General features: G+C 45.3%; 3 protein-coding genes and 1 pseudogene across 3 annotated transcripts; 3 read left to right on the top strand and 1 right to left on the bottom strand.

Moving 5' to 3' along the window:
• Positions 1 to 1,089: 1,089 nt before the first annotated feature.
• On the top strand, positions 1,090 to 13,726 carry LOC130138455 (germin-like protein subfamily 1 member 7; annotated as a pseudogene).
• Positions 13,727 to 14,796: 1,070 nt separating this feature from the next.
• Positions 14,797 to 15,465, bottom strand: LOC115663118 (putative germin-like protein 2-1). The gene has a single exon (XM_030585165.2). The coding sequence runs from the start codon at positions 15,463 to 15,465 to the stop codon at positions 14,797 to 14,799; it is 669 nt and encodes a 222-aa protein (XP_030441025.2).
• Positions 15,466 to 16,885: 1,420 nt separating this feature from the next.
• Positions 16,886 to 17,674, top strand: LOC130138530 (germin-like protein subfamily 1 member 7). The gene is made up of 2 exons (XM_056312780.1): positions 16,886 to 17,003; positions 17,121 to 17,674. Exons 1-2 carry the CDS (start codon positions 16,886 to 16,888, stop codon positions 17,672 to 17,674), a joined length of 672 nt encoding a protein of 223 aa, XP_056168755.1.
• A 677-nt stretch (positions 17,675 to 18,351) lies between these two features.
• Positions 18,352 to 21,997, top strand: LOC115663116 (uncharacterized). The gene is made up of 5 exons (XM_030585161.2): positions 18,352 to 18,967; positions 19,725 to 19,849; positions 19,904 to 20,102; positions 20,217 to 21,308; positions 21,564 to 21,997. Exons 1-5 carry the CDS (start codon positions 18,352 to 18,354, stop codon positions 21,995 to 21,997), a joined length of 2,466 nt encoding a protein of 821 aa, XP_030441021.2.
• Positions 21,998 to 22,595: the final 598 nt, after the last annotated feature.

The following is a 22,595-nucleotide window of genomic DNA, read 5'->3' on the forward strand; positions in this document are numbered from 1 at the left end:
ATCCCACTGCAGAGTCGACCCTGGACAGTTGAAACAGTGAAGCACAAAGAAAAAACGAAAGACACTCTCAGAAAAATATCATTCCCACATCAGATTCATGCATTTCTAATGTGGAACAGAGAAATTCAACGTGATCGAGGTGTCATCAAAGCAGTTGTGGAATGATTCATCGCTGGATTATGAAATTCTCATGGCCCCTGTAAAGCAGACTAGTCAATTGGAGAAGAAGGGGAAGAGTTGTTGAAAGTGCTCACACAGTGGTTGATATCTTAGACCGGATCACTGTTGCTCTAGTCAAAGGTGACCTTCATAAACACTGAACCATTCAAGAACAGTTTATCTTTATCCTTTCCTCAGGACCATTTTTAACAACTCATGCACTCTCTATTCTCCACCTGCACCAATAAAAATATGTGGCAGCATCATCCACTGTTGTGATTGTGACCATTAGTCTTCTGGTTTGCATATTTCATTGTCACGGCCATATCAACCTCTATAATGTGCATTAACAAAATGCTCTCAATACAATGTCTGTTTTTCTTTGAATCGCATAATGAGTGGTAGTCTGTATTTTTCGCTGTACTACATTTTTTTGGGACTGCCTCATACCCTGTATTGGAATTATAGACATATTGGGTTTTAGGATGGTGTTCCTAAGTTGCTCTTGATAGATCTGCGAAGGCATTGTCAAACGGGACTCTTTTTATTATTTTCTCTATCGTATATGGCAATGATGTGGCGAAATTTCACTTTCATAACAATTTTTAGGACTTCTAATAAACATATCCCGAAGATTTAACTACCATCGAAGAAGACCACTTCCATTTTAGGTTAGTGGAAAAGAGGATAGGTCAAAATAATGGGGGTTATACCGACCAATAAAAAAGTAATGGGTGTGTCAACGTAGCAGTTGTGGAACAATTCTAATCTGGACATGAGAAATTGACTAGCACGCTGGAGACTTGGTACCTGTCAGGTGTTGCTTATCATAGAAACATAATACCAGGTCAACACTACTTTCATCTATAAAAAGGGATCATGTGTCCGTGCAAGACATCTCACTCCTATCTCAAGGCTCAAGCAAACAAAAGAAGAAGAAGATATCCAAGCCTTAACTCTTCTGTCCACAACTGCAATGAAGTTTCTTCCAACTAGGCTTCTCATCTTGGCTCTGGCAACCGCCACGGCTTTTGCCTTCGACCCAAGTCCTCTTCAGGACTTCTGTGTGGCCATCAATGACCCTGAAGGTTGGAGCTCTGCTCTAGCGTCATTCGTATATTTCTGTTCTACTGATGCTAAAAAAACTACCCAAAAAGAGTTTACGCTTAGATAAGCCTAATAATAAGAATTATGTTTCTTATGCAGTATTTGTGAATGGGAAGTTTTGCAAGGACCCAAAACAAGTCACAGCAGATGATTTTCTCTTTAAGGGGTTCAGATACCCAGGTAATACCGTGAACCCGCTCGGATCGTAAGTCACGCCCGCTTTCGTCGACCAATTTGCAGGACTAACACTCTTGGCATTTCCATGGCTCGTATTGACTTTGCTCCGGGTGGCCTGAACCCTCCCCACACTCACCCTCGTGGGACTGAGATACTAGTTGTCACTGAGGGCACACTGCTTGTCGGCTTCATCACGTCCAACCAATTAAACAACACCTTCTTCACCAAAGTGTTGTACAAAGGGGATGTGTTTGTGTCACGCCCCAAACCCCATCGAGCACGCGACACACTTCTCTGGTCGAATAATGCGATATCCCAGCGTATCGCTGACCCAATTTCAATTCATCAGAGATTTATATCGGCCAGCGGAAACCTCAAATACCCGGACAAATAGAACTGGGGTAATCAGGAGAATAAACATATTCATTGCTCATTCAAACTTAAATAATATTCACAATTTACAAACCACCATATACACAAGCACACCGAACTTCTACACTATTAACCACCGACATAAAAAATGATCGATAGCCTAGGTTTCCCTATCACCAAAAATGGAACACCTCAAAAACCTATTCCCAACCCCTAAACCTAGTCCCTACGCCCTCTGCTTGGCGTCCACTCCGAGTCTGATTCTTCGCCATCTGAATCTGAACCTCCCTGGATTGTCTGCTCCTCCGAGGACTCCGGCTCGGCCTCGATCTCGATCGGGTGGTTTATGTCACCCGACTCCGCTGGAACCTCGTCCCGCTCCTCCTCGTCTGACTCTTCATCAGATCCATACTCTGGCACAAATTCGGGGTCAATCCATTGCTCATACGGGGTATATACTCCGGTTCTTCTTCAGGCTCAGCAGGCTCATCCTCAGGTTCTGCCTCGGGTTCTTCCTCTTCCGGTTCTTCCTCTGGGATCGCCTCGAGATCCACGTCCATCGGGTCGTACCCCGCCTGCAATTCTTCAGGCTCTGGTTCATGCTCGGCCCCCGAAGGCTCAGGTGCTGCAGGCGCTTGCTGCAGTCCGGACTACGCCAGACTAGTCTCCAAACTAGTCATCTCGCCGTCGGGAGGAAGTATGGCAGACGGGTCCCAATCCCCAACTCCGTCAAAGGGGACGTCAAATCCACGGACGGGACCAAACTCATCTACCCCGTCCCGAAAGAACCAAGCGGTGTATGTGTTGGCTTGCTAGAGGGGTAGTCCTACATCTACCCAAACTATTGTCGTATGCTTAACCCAGGTCATGTTTTCGTCTATAGGGTATTCTACAACGCTATGGTCGATGTGCACCGGTACTCCAAAACGCTCAGGCGGCGGCGGTGGGGGATTCATTTCTTAGGCCGGGGTTCTGAAATTGTTGGTTGAAACAACCATGAGAATACATCTCAGTAAGCATACACCCTAAACCCCACCTAGGCTATCACGTACCTCCAGACAATCACGACAATCAATCACACTCAGCCATCACATCACAGACACACATTTATGCTTACCTGGACCTTTCCAGCGTGCAACCTGCACGTTAGTCATAACAACACCATTTCCAATCATATGCACGTTCTAATTACAATTCATACATTCATTCCGGCCTCAACACAATTTTTCCACCCAACTCGCCAGTGACCCGCGTAATGATACCGCTTCAGGTTCACTGCGACCATCTCATATCCACAACACTTCCCGGCCTGCGTAATGGTACCGCCTCAGGTTGGCTATATTCCCAACACTTCTCGGCCCGCGTAATGGTACCGCCTCAGGCTCAATACCCACCACCTATGACACAACCCGCGTAATGGTACCGCCTCAGGTTGGCCATCCTCCGGTAATATCGGGCATCGTCCCGCGTAGTCGTACCGCCTCAGGATGAATCAATTCCCCGCGTAAACACGCCTCAGGGATTTAGTGATCACACGCACATCGCACGCCTCAAATCTCACACGTGCACATACTCGGGTATCAATCAATCGCACATTAATGCACCCAATTTCATCACCACAACTCAGCCACATTACAAACACACAATCAACATACAAATTGCCATTTTTCCACATCTAAACTATGGCAAATCAATTCCAACCCTTCACGACATTTTCACACAATTAATCGCCGAATCTAAATACCCAATTTACATACCGTACAACACATCACAGCACGCATTTCAGCCACTCACAGCCCGCTTTCGGCCTCTAATTTTCCACAAAAATCTCCCAATTTCATTCCTTAGACCCGCTAATCAATTCCGCCCCTAAAACTATACTAATCCGCATCTAATTAAACCCGATTCCACCTCAAATTTGTCAGTCGATACCCGAAGTCCTAAATAAAGTTTAGGGTGCGACTTACTGAACTCTAGACTAACACGGCTAGAGCGGAAAACGGGTGGCGGTCAACGGTGAGTGGCGGCGAGCGGCTCGGCGGCAAGCGGCGGCACGCGGCGGCGAGTGGGCTGGACAGCGTGCAGCGGTGAGCGGCGTCCTTGCCGCGGTTCATGGCCACGGGAGGGGAAAAGAGAGAGTGAGAGTCGAGAGGGTGAGGGGGACGGTGGTGGCGCGGTGGACGGCGGGCAGTGGCCGGCGAGGGGCGGTGGCACGGCCAAGGGGGGCGGTCGGTTCGGTGATGGGGGGAGGGAGTTGCCGAGAGATAGAGAGAGAGAATGAGTAGAGAGAGAGAGTGATTTGGGACTTAAATAATCAAGACCAATAATTGACTTGCCAAATTACCATCTTGCCCTTCTCTCACAATCCCAATCGACGGTCGAGATTTGATCTTATCTTGAGATCGGCGGCCGAGATCGAATCTTTTCCAAAAATATCCAAGGGCAATTTGGGAATTTCATAAAATTCCAAGGGCAAAATTGTCCAACTCAAAAATTAGGGCAAAATGACCAAAATGCCCTTCCCTTTTAACACTTGCCCTTTATAAACCTCCAAGGGTAAAATGGTCACTTTTCCATTTTTTTGCCGAATTTAAATTTTTCCGAAGGATTCGGGAAAATCCAAAGCTGTACGTTCCAATCACAACGTCGTCCTAATGCCCCGTCGCGACTTCCTAATTTTCCGATACCCAATTTGGGCTCTAATTAATAATTGAATTTTATTCAACGTAACTCGAGCGTTTCTCAAACTAACGGGCGGCTTTTGGGGAAATTCACATATTCGATCCGTGACTGATAATAAATCGAGTCACGTGCAAGTTCATTCAGTTTGTGCCAACTTCGGTTGTCATGTAATCGCCAGGTTCGATCGCTAGTTCCGTCGGGCACGATCGTTCGGTATAGGTTCTGGATCATTCGTCAATTCATTTCGTGGTCAAACGGAATCACCCGTGATCCACTCGTATGACAGTGATGAATCGGCCCATAACTACCCTAAGATCGGCCTATATTGGCTCAAAATGTCGCCTCGACGATTCTATGGTCGAAAATCAATTCACGATCGAATTTTCTTTAGTCGCACAAATTTTAATCCGTAATTAGCCTTTCCCTAATGGTTAGTATCCCAGGAATGATCAGTTCCGGGCGAGAACTAACTACGAGTACGTTCACAAAAACAAGCATTTCATAAATCCCCAAATGGGCAAATTTCAGGATGTCACAACTTTTCCCCCTTACAAAAATTTCGTCCTCGAAATTTACAATCCAACTAACGACTCGAATAAATGGGGGTATTGATATTGCATTATCTCTTCACTTTCCCAAGTTGCGCCTTCAGTCCCGTGATGCTCCCATACGACCTTGACCATCGGGATCGTCTTGTTCCTCAAAACTCGCTCTTTCCGATCCTCGATCCTTATTGGTCTCTTGACATATGACACCTTGTCATCAACTTCTATCTCCTCATAGTTTAACACATGAGTTGGGTCCGGTTCATATTTCCTTAACATCGATACGTAGAACACATTATGCACTTGCGATAAATTGGGCGGAAGTGCAAGGCAATACGCTAAATCCCTAATCCTTTCTAAAACCTCAAAAGGTCCCACGTACCTCGGACTCAACTTCCCTTTCTTACCGAATCTGGATAGTCCTCTCATGGGCGATACCTTAAGAAATACGTGATCCTCTACTTGAAACTCCAAAGGTCTTCGCCTTCTGTCTGCAAAACTCTTTTGACAGCTTTAAGCTGTTTTCAGCCTTTTGCGAATTATATTAACAGCCTCAATTGACTGTTGAACTAATTCTGGCCCGGTTATACTCCTTTCTCCTACTTCGTCCCAACACACGGGCGTTCTACACACTCTGCCATATAGCGCTTCAAATGGCGCCTTTCCGATGCTCTGCTGAAAACTATTATTATAGGCAAATTCTGCTAAGGGCAACTGCTCTTCCCACTTATCCTGAAAAATCTAGCACACATGCCCGAAGCATATCCTCCAAAGTCTGAATCATCCTCTCAGACTGGCCATCCGTTTGCGAATGATAAACTGTATTAAACTGCAGCTTCGATCCTAATGCCGTCTGCAGACTTTTCCAAAAATTGACGGTAAACCTATGATCACGATCTGAGGTGATCGACACTGGTACCCCATGCAAACGAATTATCTGCTGCACATACAACTCGGCATATCGATCTAATGCGAAATCCGTTCGCACAGTCAAAAAGTGTGCCGACTTGGTCAATCTGTCGACAATCACCCAAATAGTGTCATGGCCTCTTTGGCTCCTTGGTAATCCCGTCACAAAATCCATAGTTATATGCTCCCATTTCAACTCTGGAATTTCCAAAGGTCGCAATAATCCTCCGGGCTTACAATGTTGTGCCTTCACTTGCTAGCACGTCAGACACTTGGCCACATGTCTGGCTATGTCTACCTTCATACCATTCCACCAGTAGTACTGTCTCAAATTCTGATACATTTTGGTACTACCTGGGTGGATACTATAACTACTACGATGCGCTTCTGACAAAATTTCTTCCTTAAGCTCCGCATCGTCAGGCACACATAATCGTCCACGGAACTTCAGTATCCCATCCTCGGATATCTGAAAGTCCGGCTTTCTTTTGGTATCATCCATCTCTAGAATCTTTTGGATTTCTTTATCCGTAGACTGCAAAGTCTTAGTCTTAGCCTGGATCTCCGGTTCAATCCTCAGCATGGCCAACAAACTCGAGACTTGACTTACTTCGAATCTAAACTCCGAGTCTCGTACTTTTTTTAACAATGCCCATTCCTTGACCATCAAATGTGCGATGCTTGATTTTCGACTCAATGCATCAGCTACCCGATTGGCCTTCCCGGGATGATATAGAATATCACAATCGTAGTCCTTTAACAACTCCATCCACTGACGCTGTCTCATATTTAACTCCTTTTGAGAAAACAGATATTTAAGACTCTGATGATCTGTATAAATCTGAAATTTCTCTCTGCATAGATAATGCCGTCAAATCTTAAGGGCGAATACTATTGCGGCTAATTCCAAATCATGCGTCGGGTAATTCAACTCATGCGATCTTAACTGCCTTGATGCGTAGGCCACTACTTGTCCATTTTGCATGAGTACACGCCCAAATCCTTTCAACGACGCATCGCTATAAATTTCATATCCTCCGGGTCCTGATGGAATAGTCAACACCGGTGTCGTTGTCAATCTATGCTTCAATTCCTGAAAACTCCTTTCACATTTGTCGGTCCATTCAAACCTCGTTTCCTTTTTCAACAAATGTGTCAACGGCGTTGCTATTGCTGAAAATCCTTCCACGAAGCGTCGGTAATATCCTGCCAAACCCAGAAAGCTTCGAACTTCTGTTACCGTCGTTGGTCTCGGCCACTTCATTACCGCCTCAATCTTTGATGGATCCATTAAGATTCCTTCCCCAGAGATCACATGTCCGAGGAACGCTACTCGATTGAGCTAGAACTCGCACTTGCTAAACTTAGCATACAGTGCGTTCTCTCTTAAAGTCTGCAACACCTTACTCAAGTGAAACTCATGCTCCTCTAGGCTCTTCGAGTACACCAATATGTCGTCTATAAACACGATCACGAATTGATCTAAGAACTCCTTAAATACCCGATTCATTAAGTCCATAAAGGCAGCAGGGGCGTTCGTCAATCCAAACGGCATTACCGTAAACTCATAATGTCCATATCTCGTCCTAAATGCCGTCTTCGGTATATCCTCCTTCCTAATCCTCAATTGATGATATCCTGTTCTCAAATCAATTTTAGAGAACACCGAAGCCCCTTGTAACTGATCAAACAAATCATCAATTCTTGGCAGGGGATATTTATTTTTGATCGTCACCTGATTTAGCTGGCTGTAATCAATACATAACCTCAACGATCCATCTTTCTTTCTCATAAATAAAACTGTCGCTCTCCACGGAGACGCACTCGGACGAATAAATCCCTTGTCTAACAACTCTTGCATTTGCACCTTTAATTCCTTTAACTCCGACAATGACATTCTATAAGGTGCCTTCGAGATTGGCTCAGTTCTAGGTGCCAACTCAATTACAAACTCTACCTCTCTTTCTGGTGGCAATCCCGACAATTCCTGAGGAAAAACATCGGGATACTTGCACACCACGGCTATGTCCTCTAGCCTCGGCTCCTCAGCCATCGAATCAACTACAGCCGCTAGAAATCCTTGACACCCTTCATTCAACAACTTAGTCATTTCTAGCAACGAAATTCATGGAATTGAAGGTCCTCCTCGATTTCCCACAAATTTGAATTCCGGGTGTCCAACAGGATTAAATTGGATCACCCTGCTATTATAATCCATTACGGCCCTTTGCTTAGACAGCCAGTCCATACCCACTATCACATCAAAGTCGTACATGGCTAGAACCGCTAAATCAATCCTTTCCTCCCTATCCCCAATCACAATCTTACAATTCGGGCACCCCAACGAAACTAGCATCTTATCATTCAAGGGAGTCGTAATACATAACACAACATCAAGCGACTGCGGTTCTATACCAATCAACTCAACAAACTGCTCAGATATAAATGAATGTGACGCCCCAGGGTCAAATAAAGCATACGCAGTATGGCCGCACAGAGAAATCGTACCTGTGACAACCCCTGGCGCGTTCTCAATTTCTCTCCTGGCCATGGCGCACACCCGTCCTTGTGCCTGTGGCCTATTCTGATTAGCTGTCTGGGTCGCTCTAGTCTGGTTCCCGTTCCGGGGTGGCGGCAATGCAGGCGATCTATTCTGCCTGAGATTGGGGCAATACCTCACATGATGACTAAATCCACCACATCCGAAGCATGCTCCGCCCCTGGTTGGACAAGGTCCATTTCCATGCCTTTCCCCACACACTCAACATGGACCATTCTGATTACGGGCCAGCTTCCCTATATTCCTTCTAGCAGGAGGGACAAAACGTCGATTACCCGTCATCGGCCTCTTTCCTAACTGACGGTTGTCCCTACCCTGGGCAAACCTCGACCCAGAAGCGGCGGCCCTATCCGCCAAATCCCGCTCAATCGCTTGAGTCCTATCATAAATCTCGTTATACCCTCTTAGGTTCAATGAGATCATTTGACTGCGAAGGTCCGGTTTCAAACCATCTCGGAACCTCCGAGCCCTATCCAACGGGTCCTCAACCATTTTCGGGGTGAACTTAGACAATCGAGCAAATTCAGCCTCATACTGATCCACCGTTCTTTGCCCCTGGCGCAACCTCATAAACTCAGATAATTTTTGTTCCCGGGTACTCTCAGAAAAATATTTGCCATTAAAGGCTTCCACAAACATCGCCCAAGTCTGGGCTGTACCAACCGGGAATATCATTCCTCTGGTGGCTTTCTACCAATCATTTGCAGTTCCTTGTAATTGATAGACGGCTAATGTCACTTTCTCCTCGTCTGTACACCCTAATACCTCAAAAGCTTTCTCTAATTCTTCCACCCACAACGATGCACCCTCTAGATCGCCTCTACCATCAAACTTAGGAGGCTTTAACTTCAGAAACTGCTCCACTAATTGGTGCATCAGCCTATTCGCATTCACTGGCCCCTGCCCTTGATTCCCATTATTATTATTGGCAGCAGCGGCCTCAGCAACTTGGGCAATCGTGGCAGCTCGTTCCTGAGTCTGCTGTCCTATTAGATTACCGATCTGTTCTAGGGTCCTCATGACCGCTTCCATCCTAGGATCTTCTGCAGGTCGGGCTCGGGCTCGGGAGCTGGACGGACCCCCAGTTCCTCTACCTCGCGTACTCATCCTCACGATTTCTACCACTTAACTACCTGTTACAATTCCACTCAGGAATTAGAAACCTAGGCCAACTAGATCCATCTAGTCCTAGGCAGTGAATTAACACAATAATTCACGCAGCAGGAAATCAATCACCACAGCACAAGGCCACAATCAATAGGGTCTGTGCACTTACCTCAGGTCCAGACGCATCTGCATTTCAATCGTCACAACACTCAATTCACTCAACAACCACAACAAACAATTTGGAGGCACGTGTAGCTTATTCCATCCTATAACTCGCTACGGTTTCCCTAAATCACTACCCCAGGGTCTCTGCTCCTTAATACTCCAAATTTCGACCAACTAAGATCGAGCTGTCCTCGCTCTGATACCAAACCAACTAGGATGTCACGCCCCGAACCCCATCGAGCACGCGACACACTTCTCTGATCGAATAATGCGATATCCCAGGTATCGCTGACCCAATTTCAATTCATCAGAGATTTATATCGGCCAGCGGAAACCACAAATACCCGGACAAATAGAACTGGGGTAATAAGGGAGAATAAACATATTCATTGCTCATTCAAACTTATATAATAATCACAATTTACAAACCACCATATACACAAGCACACCGAACTTCTACACTATTAACCACCGACATAAAAAAGGATCGATAGCCTGGGTTTCCCTATCACCAAAAATGGAACACCTCAAAAAGCTATTCCCAACCCCTAAACCTAGTCCCTACGCCCTCTGCTTGGCGTCCACTCCGAGTCTGATTCTTCGTCATCTGAATCTGAACCTTCCTGGACTGTCTGCTCCTCCGAGGACTCCGGCTCGGCCTCGATCTCGATCGGGTGGTTTATGTCACCCGACTCCGCTGGAACCTCGTCCCGCTCCTCCTCGTCTGACTCTTCATCAGATCCATACTCTAGCACAAATTCGGGGTCAATCCATTGCTCATACGGGGTATATACTCCGATTCTTCTTCAGGATCAGCAGGCTCATCCTCAGGTTCTGCCTCGGGTTCTTCCTCTTCCGGTTCTTCCTTTGGGATTGCCTCGAGATCCACGTCCATCGGGTCGTACCCCGCCTGCAATTCTTCAGGCTCTGGTTCATGCTCGGCCCTCGAAGGCTCAGGTGCTGCAGGCGCTTGCTACAGTCCGGACTGCGCCAGACTAGTCTCCAAACTAGTCATCTCGCCGTCGGGAGGAGGTATGGCAGACGGGTCCCAATCCCTAACTCCGTCAAAGGGGATGTCAAATCCACGGACGGGACCAAACTTATCTACCCCGTCCCGAAAGAACCAAGCGGTGTATGTGTTGGCTTGCCAGAGGGGTAGTCCTACATCTACCCAAACTATTGTCGTATGCTTAACCCAGGTCATGTTTTCGTCTATAGGGTATTCTACAATGCTATGGTCGGTGTGCACCGGTACTCCAAAACACTCAAGTGGTGGCGGTGGGGGATTCATTGCTCAGGCCGGGGTTCTGAAATTGTTGGTTGAAACAACCATGAGAATATATCTCAGTAAGCACACACCCTAAACCCCACCTAGGCTATCACGTACCTCCAGACAATCATGACAATCAATCACACTCAGCCATCACATCACAGACACACAATTATGCTTACCTGGACCTTTTCAGCGTGCAACCCGCACGTTAGTCATAACAACACCATTTCCAATCACATGCACGTTCTAATTACAATTCATGCATTCATTGCGGCCTCAACACAATCTTTCCACCCAACTCGCCAGTGACCCGCATAATGATACCGCCTCAGGTTCACTGTGACCATCTCATATCCACAACACTTCTCAGCCCGCATAATGGTACCGCCTCAGGTTGGCTATATTTCCAACACTTCTCGGCCCGCGTAATGGTACCGCCTCAGGCTCAACACCCTCCATCTATGACACAACCCGCGTAATGGTACCGCCTCAGGTTGGCCGTCCTCCGGTAATACCGGGCATCGTTCCGCGTAGTCGTACCGCCTCAGGACGGATCAATTCCCCGCGTAAACACGCCTCAGGGATTTAGTGATCACACGCACATCGCACGCCTCAAATCTCATACGTGCACACACTCGGGTATCAATCAATTGCACATTAATGCACCCAATTTCATCACCACAACTCAGCCACATTACAAACACACAATCAACATACAAATTGCCATTTTTCCACATCCAAACTACGGCAAATCAATTCCAGCCCTTCACGACATTTTCACACAATTAATCGCCGAATCCAAATACCCAATTTACATACCGTACAACACATCACAGCACGAATTTCAGCCACTCAAAGCCCGCTTTTGGCCTCTAATTTTCCACCAAAATCTCCCAAATTCATTCCTTAGGCCCGTTAATCAATTCCGCCCCTAAAACTATACTAATCCGCGTCTAATTAAACCCGATTCCACCTCAAATTTGTCAGTCGATACCCTAAGTCCTAAATAAAGTTTAGGGCGCGACTTACCGAACTCTAGACTAACTCGGCTAGAGCGAAAAATGGGCGGCGGTCAACGGTGAGTGGCGGCGAGCGGCTCGGCGGCAAGCGGCGGCACGCGGCGGCTCGGCGACGGCGGCGAGTGGGCTGGACGGCGTGTGGCGGTGAGTGGCATCCTTGCCGCGGTTCACGGTCATGGGAGGGGAAAAGAGAGAGTGAGAGCCGAGAGGGTGAGGTGGACGTTGGTGGAGCGGTGGACGGCGGGCGGTGGCCGGCAAGCGGCGGTGGCACGGCCAAGGGGGGCGGTCGGTTCGGTGATGGGGGGGAGGGAGTTGCCGAGAGATAGAGAGAGAGAATGAGTAGAGAGAGAGAGTGATTTGGGACTTAAATAATCAAGACCAATAATTGACTTGCCAAATTACCATCTTGCCCTTCTCTCACAATCCCAATCGACGGTCGAGATTCGATCTTATCTTGAGATCGACGGCCGAGATCGAATCTTTTCCAAAAATATCCAAGGGCAATTTGGGAATTTCATAAAATTCCAAAGGCAAAATTGTCCAACTCAAAAATTAGGGCAAAATGACTAAAATGCCCTTCCCTTTTAACACTTGCCGTTTATAAACCTCCAAGGGTAAAATGGTCACTTTTCCATTTTCTTGCCGAATTTAAATTTTTCCGAAGGATTCGGGAAAATCCAAAGCTGTACGTTCCAATCACAACGTCGTCTAATGCCCCGTCGTGACTTCCTAATTTTCCGATACCCAATTTGGGCTCTAATTAATAATTGAATTTTATTCAACGTAACTCGAGCGTTTCTCAAACTAACGGGCGGCTTTTGGGGAAATTCGTATATTCGACCCGTGACCGATAATAAATCGAGTCACGTGCAAGTTCATTCGGTTCGTGCCGACTTCGGTTGTCATGTAATCGCGAGGTTCGATCACTAGTTCCGTTGGGCACGATCGCTCGATATAGGTTCTGGATCATTCGTCAATTCATTTCGTGGTCAAACGGAATCACCCGTGATCCACTCGTATGACAGTGACGAATCGGCCCATAACTACCCTAAGATCAGCCTACATTGGCTCAAAATGTCACCTCGACGATTCTATGGTCGAAAATCAATTCACGATCGAATTTTCTTTAGTCGAACGAATTTTAATCCGTAATTAGCATTTCCCTAATGGTTAGTATCCCAGGACTAATCAGTTCCGGGCGAGAACTAAATACGAGTACGTTCACAAAAACAAGCATTTCATAAATCCCCAAATGGGCAAATTTCAGGATATCACAGTTTGTGTTCCCAATAGGTCTCGTCCACTTCCAGCTGAACATTGGAAAGACCCCTGCTCTGGCCTTTGCTGCTCTGAGCAGCCAGAACCCAGGAGTCATTACCATTGCTAATGCAGTATTCGGATCGAAGCCACCCATTTCGGCTGACGTTCTCACCAAGGCTTTCCAAGTGGACAAGAAGGTTGTTGACTACCTTCAGGCGCAGTTTTGGTACGACAACAACTAAATTGATAAATTGACCTCCAAGATGTCAGATTACCCCTGTATTCTACATACATGATTGCTGAGATTGATAATTGCTTCGCAATAAAAGAATTGCTCTACATGTAATTGATCATGAATGTTTGAGTAATAAAAGATCATTCCTCATAAGAATCTCTCTCTAGTTTACTGAACAAGTTGCACTGCAGATTACCAAGTCTTATTCAGAAGCTTTATCTTTAAAAGTCCAAGAACCGGTCATTCCAAAACAACTACGACCATGTGGCAGTTAGTTTGAATTCCTCCTCTGCAGCTGAAACTATTCACATAATCTCGTATGGAAGTGGTCTATGCTAAACTTTACATCCTTGCATTGGCTTTAAAAGGTTTCCAAGTACTGCCTGTCCACAACCACGTGCATGCCTTCGCTAGCTGGTCGAGGTTGCTGAAAATACTGGTGCAATAATACGTAAAAGAAAAATATGAAGTTTGGCCAAGCTCGAATATTACATAAGAAGAACCTCGATAACACTATTCTTTTGTCTTAACATTTAAATGTTACAGGGAGCAGGCATATATATAATTCCATACCAGTGGCTATTTCATGATTTTTTAAGCATCTCGACTCTCGAAGTACAAACACCAGTTTTGAGCATTATCAGAGGCCAAGCAGAGGCATCCTATATAGACTCTCTCTTCCTCTCGAAGGAACTCTATGCGCGTGTCATCTCTTCTTGTGCTGAAAAAGTTGAGTGAAACAGGCAAACCACTATTTATTGATAATGGAATATAGAGATGATCAATGCTTGGTGGCCCCATTCCAAGGTCGGTCTTATACAAACTCTCAATCCTTACAGCAAATTAACAAACCCAAAGTAAGGCAGAAAATTACATAAGATGCAGTTCTATAACAGAATGATGAATTTACTTGAATTAAAAAATTCTATAAACGAAAAATTATTGACAAACTGATACTTGAGAATTGTATGGACTGATCCAGTAATTGTTTGGGAAATTAGTCAGAGAGCTGGAGCGAGCAGGATGGAAAGATATCTTGAATTAGTTTTTCATCTCAGCCTCTGAAAGATTTGAGAGAGAGAGAGAGAGAGGGAGAACAAACAGTGGAACCTTATCAACATCAGATAACAAGCAATTGTACTAGTACCCAAAGGTCACTATCTTATTCAAAAGAATTCTTCTTTGTAATTTAATAAAAAAACACAACTGTTCTTGCGAACATCTGTCTAATGGTTGTCAAACCAGTTCTGTGTCTGGAGATAGTTGATCAGTTTGTTGTCCACTTGGAAAGCCTTTGTGAGGACATCCACATTGATCAGCGGCTTCGATCCAAAAACTGAATTTGCAATGGTTACGAGTCCTGGGTTCTGGCTGCTCAAGAAAGCAAAGGCCAGTGCATTAGTTTGTCCAATATTCAGCTGGAAGTGAATGAGGCCTTGCGGAAACACAAAAACATCTCCTTTGGTCAAGACTTTGGTGAGGAGAGTGTTGTTCAATTGGTTGGATGTGACAAAACCGACATAGAGCGTACCCTCCACAACCACTAGCATCTCGGTGCCGCGAGGATGAATGTGGGGAGGGTTTAGACCGTTTGGAGCAAAGTCAAGGCGGGCCATGGCGATGCCAAGAGTGTTGAGTCCTGGGAATTGGTCGACGAAAGCAGTCGTTACTTTGGATCCAAGCTGATTTGATGTGTTCCCAGGATATCTAAACTTTGTGAAGAAGAAATCATCTGCTATGGCAAGCTTCGGGTCCTTGCAGAACTTTCCATTCACAAGCACCGCAGAGTTGGGGTTGTTGATGGCTACACAGAAATCCTGAAGAGGACTCGGGTCAGAGGCAAAGGCATGGGATGATGCCAAAGCCAAGAGGACAAATGTTAGAAGGAACTTCATTATGGAAAAATTTCTGAGCTTGGATTAGTCTGTCTCGGAAACTCTGTTCTGTTGAGGATTGTTGTGAAATGCTGCATCTGCAGCAAGTCTATTTATAGTAGTTAGTCATTTGACTTAGTCCCCGTCAACTGGCCTGCAGGAAGCAGCTGAAGCCAGGAACAGCGCTTAATAAGTCTATAACAATTGTTTATTCTTCCATGTGGTTGGTGAACCATTCTACAACTTCAACCACCTCTTGTTTCTAAACCCGTTCTCATTGAGAATTAGTCATTCGATTTTGGACGAGAAGGATTCCCGCTTTAGTTTTCATCTTTTTAAATTCTCAGATTTGAACTTTAGATGCCATGTTTGAATTTTACATTCTCACTACCGCTTTTTGATTTCTGTGATTATATTGGAGGGAGAATCTGTCTGTACTCTAGGCTATCAAACGAAATAAAGAGAACAATTTGCTTTATCAAATGATCTCTAAGGATTAGCCTTATTTGTTGGATGTTATCCGAAAATTGATCTTCAGGACTACTATCGAAAAATTATAAACCTGATGATATTCTGGGTAATCTTCTCGGGGAATCGTATAGATAGTTTTTTGAATAGTGAAGAGTTTGTGAGGTCATACTTTTGGTTGAAGCCAGTCGTCCTTCATAATAAGGTGTAAAATTTTGCATGTAGAGATGGATGGATCATATGAGTTTGTGAAACATAGGTTTACAACATGTTCACAGCAGCAAATTTAAAAACACGAGCCAAAGCATGCATTTTACCTCTCCGATGCAATTCATACAGATTATGATTACAAATCTTATCATAAAAGTGCACATCATCCAGATGGTGTGAAAACCCTGCATGTTTTGTATAAGAAAATAAACATAATATCTGTAGGAAGTAAATCGGCAGCTTGGTAAGTGTTTCAGGGTAAAGCATGGAGATGCATGTGAAAACACTTGTTCCTGCATCATTTTCAATTGACAGATTGATATGATCATACCAAGAACTTAGAGAAGAATTGGCCCTCGCTCCATCCAGCTGAACTTGAATCCGCGTTGGACATCAAAACAGTAAAGAAGAGGGAAACCGAAGATTTACATATTATTGAAGAAGTCCAATTCCACATCAGATACCGTGTTTTTTCTCATCAGGGAAAGAGGATATGTCAAAGAAAGGGGCCTTTTGTTGCGGCAGTTGTGGAACTATTCATTTCTGCGATTAAGAAATTAACTACCACATAGGAGACTTGGCATTTGTATAGCTATAGATCTGGGAAGTATTGCTTATCACAGAAAATCAAACACCGGGTCAACACCACCATCATCTATAAAAAGGGGTCATGTCTCCATGCAAAACACATACTCTCATCACAAGGAAACAAAAGAAGAGGTAAATATCAAAGCCCTGACCAGTGACTCCCCTGTCCACCACAATGAAGTTTCTTCCAATTAACCTTCTCATCTTGGCCCTAGCAACTGCCACCAGTTTTGCCTACGACCCGAGTCCTCTTCAGGACTTGTGTGTGGCCATCAATGACCCAACAGGTTGGAGCTCTACTGAAGCATTATTCGTATCTTTCTGTTTTGTTCAATGATGATACAAGTATTTCTGCAAAAGGAGCATCTGCTTAGATAAGCCTAATAACACGAATTCCGTTTCTTATGCAGTATTTGTGAACGGAAAGTTTTGCAAGGACCCAAAACAAGTTACAGCAGATGATTTTCTCTTTAAGGGGTTTGGATATCCTGGGAATACTGCGAACCCGCTCGGATCCAAAGTCACGCTCGCTTTCGTCGACCAATTTGCAGGACTCAACACTCTTGGCATTTCCATGGCTCGTATTGACTTTGCTCCAGGTGGCCTGAACCCTCCCCACACTCACCCTCGTGGGTCCGAGATTCTGGTTGTCACTGAGGGCACACTGCTTGTCGGCTTCGTCACATCCAATCAATTAAACAACACCTTCTTCACCAAAGTGTTGTACAAAGGGGATGTTTTTGTGTTCCCAATCGGTCTCATCCACTTCCAGCTGAACATTGGAAAGACCCCTGCACTGGCCTTTGCTGCTTTGAGCAGCCAAAACCCAGGAGTCATTACCATTGCTAATGCGGTATTCGGATCGAAGCCACCCATTTCGGCTGATGTTCTCACCAAGGCCTTCCAAGTGGACAAGAAGGTTGTTGACTACCTCGAGGCGCAGTTTTGGTACGACAACAATTGAGTGGATACATTATTGACCTCCAAGACATCGGATTACCCCGTATTCTACATACATGATTGCCGAGATTGATAATGACTTCGCAATAAAAGAATTGCTCTGCATGTAATTGATCATGAATGTTGGAGTAATAAAAGATCATTCTTTATAAGAATCACTCTCTTGTTTATTGAACAAGTTGCACTACAGATTACCAAGTCTTTTTTAGAAGCTTTATCTTTAAAAGTCCAAGAACCGGTCATTCCAAAACAACTTCGACCATGTGGCAGTTGTTTGAATTCGTCCTCTGCAGCTTAAACTACATAATGTCATATGGAAGTGGTCTATGTTAAACTTTACATCCTTGCATTGGCTTTAAAAGGTTTCCAAGTACTGCCTGTCCACAGCCCCATGCATGCCTTGGCTAGCTGGTCGAGTTTGCCGAAAATACCGGTGCAATAACACGTGAAACAAAAATATGAAGTTTGGCCAAGCTAGAATATTACATAATTTTTGGCCACAAACCGGGAACTAAGGGCTTTGATTGTGCCCCTCAACAGACTGAAATCCGACCAGAGCCTGCCTCTCGGTCCCAAGCAGCAGACGACTGGACTTTGGTCAGGAGGAAAAAAGGTAATGCGTCTTCATTTCTGCCCTCAGCACAGCGGCAACACACCCCAACTCCTAACCTGAATTGTAACATGGACGTAGAGGTTCCTCTGCATCCTTCTGCCAGGTCGATTGTCCCTCTGCCACCTGCTGTGGACTCGGTTGCTGGACCTGACCCAGTCAGAATCGACCTGATCAACTCCAAGAACCTTGAGACAGGTCCTAGCTCTTCTCCTTCCCGGTGTCCAGCAAGCTCTCTGGTTCAGCAAATTCTGGATTTCTCCCCTGTTCCGTGCTCAGCAGGCCCTGGTGTGTCCAAAACTGCACCTGGCCTTCCCCTGGACATGAACTCAGGGGGGGTGGTTCCTCTGGCGCATAGTTTGCATCCCGCTCATGACCAGGACTCGCTTAGGCCTGTTCTGAACTTCCTGGAAGGCCCTAACGCAGTGACACTCCCCTTGGCTGCCTCTGGTCCTCAAGGACGTTTTCAACAGCAACTTGAGGACTTTGATATTAATTCTCATACCTCCACTGCAGATTCAGCTAGCTCACACGCTGGGGGAGAAAATAGTGACTCGGAAGAGCTTTTGGAGGGAGAACTGAATATTATTTCCCCTCCAACTACACGGTCTCGAACCTTGGCTTCCCTAATTGCGGAGGATCCATCCAAGGCCTCCTTGGGGTCGATCCCTAGCATGAGCTGCCTCGGTATGAGCCCCGGCCCGTCCTCCTCAAAAAAGAAAGATAAGAAGAGGAGGTCTAGGAGATCTCGGAGATAATATCTCTTATCCCTGAAATGTTTTTTGGTATTTGGAACATAAGGGGCCTAGTAAATCCCCTAAGACAAGCGGAAATACGTACCTTTATCAGGGTCAACCGCCTCTCTTGTATCGGTATCATCGAAACTAAAGTTAAAGACTCTCTTTTTGCTGAGATCTCGCGAGGTTTATGTGGTAACTGGTGCTGGAATGCTAACTACGATTATTCTCCCCGTGGTAGGATTTGGTTTGGTTGGAACCCTGATGAGCTGGAAACTAGTTTTCTATACTCTTTCGACCAACTGATCCATGTTCAGCTTAGGCTCCTGTATATGAATAAACCTTGCCTCCTTACAATTGTTTATGGCGAGCATTCTTTTGTCAAACGGCATCCGTTATGGTCTTACCTTGTTTCTATCTCCTCTTGCGACTTACCGTGGGTTGTTGCCGGGGATTTTAATGCAATCAGAGATCCAACTGATAGAGTGGGTAGCACTACTCCCTGGATCCCGGCTTTCGATGAATTTGGGGAGTGTCTAAACCAGGCGGGGTTGGAAGATATTCGATATGTGGGGTTTAGATACACTTGGACCATTCTTCTGGTGATAGACAGAAACTCCGCAAGATTGATCGAGTACTTGCAAATGACATATGGATGCAACAATTCTCCTTCTCGGAAGCCAGTTTTCTTTCTCCTGGGATTTCAGACCACTCTCCCATGGTGGTTAAAATTCTTTCGCCACTTAATTCCAAGAAACCATTTAAGTTTTACAACTTCTGGACTTCTCATCCCAATTTCTTGGATCTTGTGAAGCAAGCTTGGGATACACAGGTAGTCGGTACACCTATGTATATTATTTGTTGTAAACTGCGAGTGCTTAAACAGAAATTGAAACAACTAAACAGGAGTTTCTTCTCTGACATCTCTACGAGAACCGATCAACTTAGATCTGATCTCTACGCCGTTCAGGCGGCCCTTGAGCAACACCCTTTTGACCAGAGGCTCCAAGATAGAGAAGCGGAGCTCACACGTTCCTTTTCTACGATGAGAATGCAGGAGGAATCCTTCTACAGGCAGAAATCCCGTATTTGATGGCTCAAGGAAGGAGATTTAAACACGCATTATTTTCACCACTGTGTTAACAAAAGGAGTGTAACAAATCGTATTCTCTCGATTTCAACTGATGATGGGTCTTTAGTTACTGAACCTCAGGCGGTCAGGGCCCATATTGTGAATCACTTCCAGGAGTTACTTAACGGTGCTTCTGCTTCCACTTGGCCCTCTGTTAGCGAGATAGGTATGTTCCTTGGTCGGGTCCTTGATGAGAATCAATGGAACTTGTTGGCGCTTCCAGTCACAGATGAGGAAATCTGGTCCACACTTTTCTCGCTTGCAAAGGGCAAAGCCCCTGGACCGGACGGTTATAATATCGATTTTTTTAAATCTAGCTGGGAGATCATTGGACCCTCTACTCTTGTAGCAGTAAGAGATTTCTTTGAATCAGGATGCATGCTTAAAGAGATCAATAACACCATTCTCACTCTAGTTCCGAAATCCCCAAATGCTTCAGCTATGTCGGATTTCCGTCCTATTGCTTGTTGCAATACTTTATATAAGTGTATCTCCAAGATTTTGGCTAGGAGGATAGTGCGTATCCTTCCAACACTTATTGGCCCTGCTCAAACGGCGTTTGTTAAAGGACGAAGGATTAGTGACAATATCTTGATAGCCCAAGAGCTATTTGCGGATTTCCACCACCGGCCCTACCTTTCCAAGTGTGCTATTAAAGTGGATTTCCAAAAAGCATATGACACTGTTGATTGGAGCTTCTTAGAGAAGGCTCTAATGGCCTTCAAATTTCCTGTCTCCTTTACCAAGCTGGTGATGGCTTGTGTTACGACAGCAAAATTTTCGGTTTCCATTAATGGCGAATTGCATGGCTACTTTGGGAGCTCTAGGGGGATTCGCCAAGGAGACCCTCTATCGCCTTACCTTTTTATTCTGGTTATGGAGATCTTCTCGGGCATTCTAAAGGCTAAAACTGATATGCCGGATTTCCACTGGTTTTGGCGATGCAAAAAGACCCGGTTATCGCACCTCTTCTTTGCGGATGATGTACTGCTGTTCGCAGAAGGTCACTTGAGGTCAGTTCAACTGATAAATGAATCTCTCCTCTTGTTCTCTGATTGGTCTGGATTAAAACCGAATAAGGCGAAGAGCAACATCTTCATCACGGGAGGGACTCAGGCGTTGCATGACCAGTTAATTCAATGCCTCGGGTTTCAGCAGGGTACATTGCCATTTCGTTATCTTGGTGTGCCTATTATCTCAACTAGACTGCGTAAGGTGGACTGTAAAGTCTTGATTGATTCTATCACGGCTCGTGCCCGTTCTTGGTCCCAACGCTTTCTTTCCTTTGCTGGTCGCCTACAGCTTATAAAGTCGGTCTTGCATTCCATTCAAGTATACTGGGCCACCATCTTTTCTTTACCCAAATCAGTATTGCATAGTATTGAGGCTGTTCTGCGGTAATTCCTATGGAAAGGTCCTGACCTTGGAGTTGGTGGAGCTAAAGTAGCGTGGAAGGCTGTTTGCTTACCCAAAGAGGAAGGCGGCCTAGGCATCTGGAGACTTGTTGAATACAACAATGCTATGACTTTAAAGCACATTTGGCTTCTCTTTACCGACAAAGAATCCTTGTGGTGTAAGTGGATACACTCCACCTTTTTAAAGAAGGCAAATTTTTGGCTTGTGCCCAAACCTACCTTCTGTTCTTGGACATGGAAGAAAATCCTTGATATGCGGTTATCTGCTCAAGCTATGTTCCGATGGAAGATTGGAAATGGGCGCTCTGTATCCTTCTGGTTTGACTGGTGGCACAGCAGGGGCCCGCTATACTTGCTTTTTAGTAATGCGGAGATCTATCAATCGCGCATTCCTCGGGATGCTACAGTGCGATCTTTCTACGAAGGTTCTTAGCAACCTTCTAACACCCTTGCCACTATTATGGGTTGGATGGATCCCTTTCCGTCTATTGTGGATAGCTCGTTGGACAGCTTCGGTTGGACACCTCATCCTTCTAATTCCTTTTCTGTTACTCTTGCTTGGAATCATATCCGAAGGAAATGGCATCCACCCCCCTGGCATTCCTTCATTTGGGATCGGCACATAGCTCCTCGTCATGCTTTTCTTCTTTGGTTAATAACCCTTAACCGGCTACCTACCCAGGTATTCTTGTTACAAAATCGCAGGATTGCCGATGCTCTCTGTGCCTTTTGTGGATCTACACCAGACTCAATCAACCATATCTTCTTTGAATGCACTTCTACCAGTAGATTGGCTTCTCTTTGGGCGATAAATTGCAGGCTACCTTGGCGCAATCGTCCCTGGCAAGAACATATCCTCTGGGCTATGAAAGTTTGCGGAGGATCTTCGTTTGCCCACCGCATTTCTAGATTTTCCTTTGGTGCTCTATGTCACATTATTTGGACCGAAAGGAACAACGCTATCTTCAGGAACAAAAGCGTTTTCATCCCTGGTATGCGTAAGCATCTCTTCAAAGTCGTGAAGGACAAAG

This window comes from Syzygium oleosum, unplaced genomic scaffold (genome assembly GCF_021117445.2).
Source record: "Syzygium oleosum isolate NSW1041296 unplaced genomic scaffold, Sole_v2.1 Sole_v2.06, whole genome shotgun sequence".
NCBI lineage: Eukaryota > Viridiplantae > Streptophyta > Magnoliopsida > Myrtales > Myrtaceae > Syzygium > Syzygium oleosum.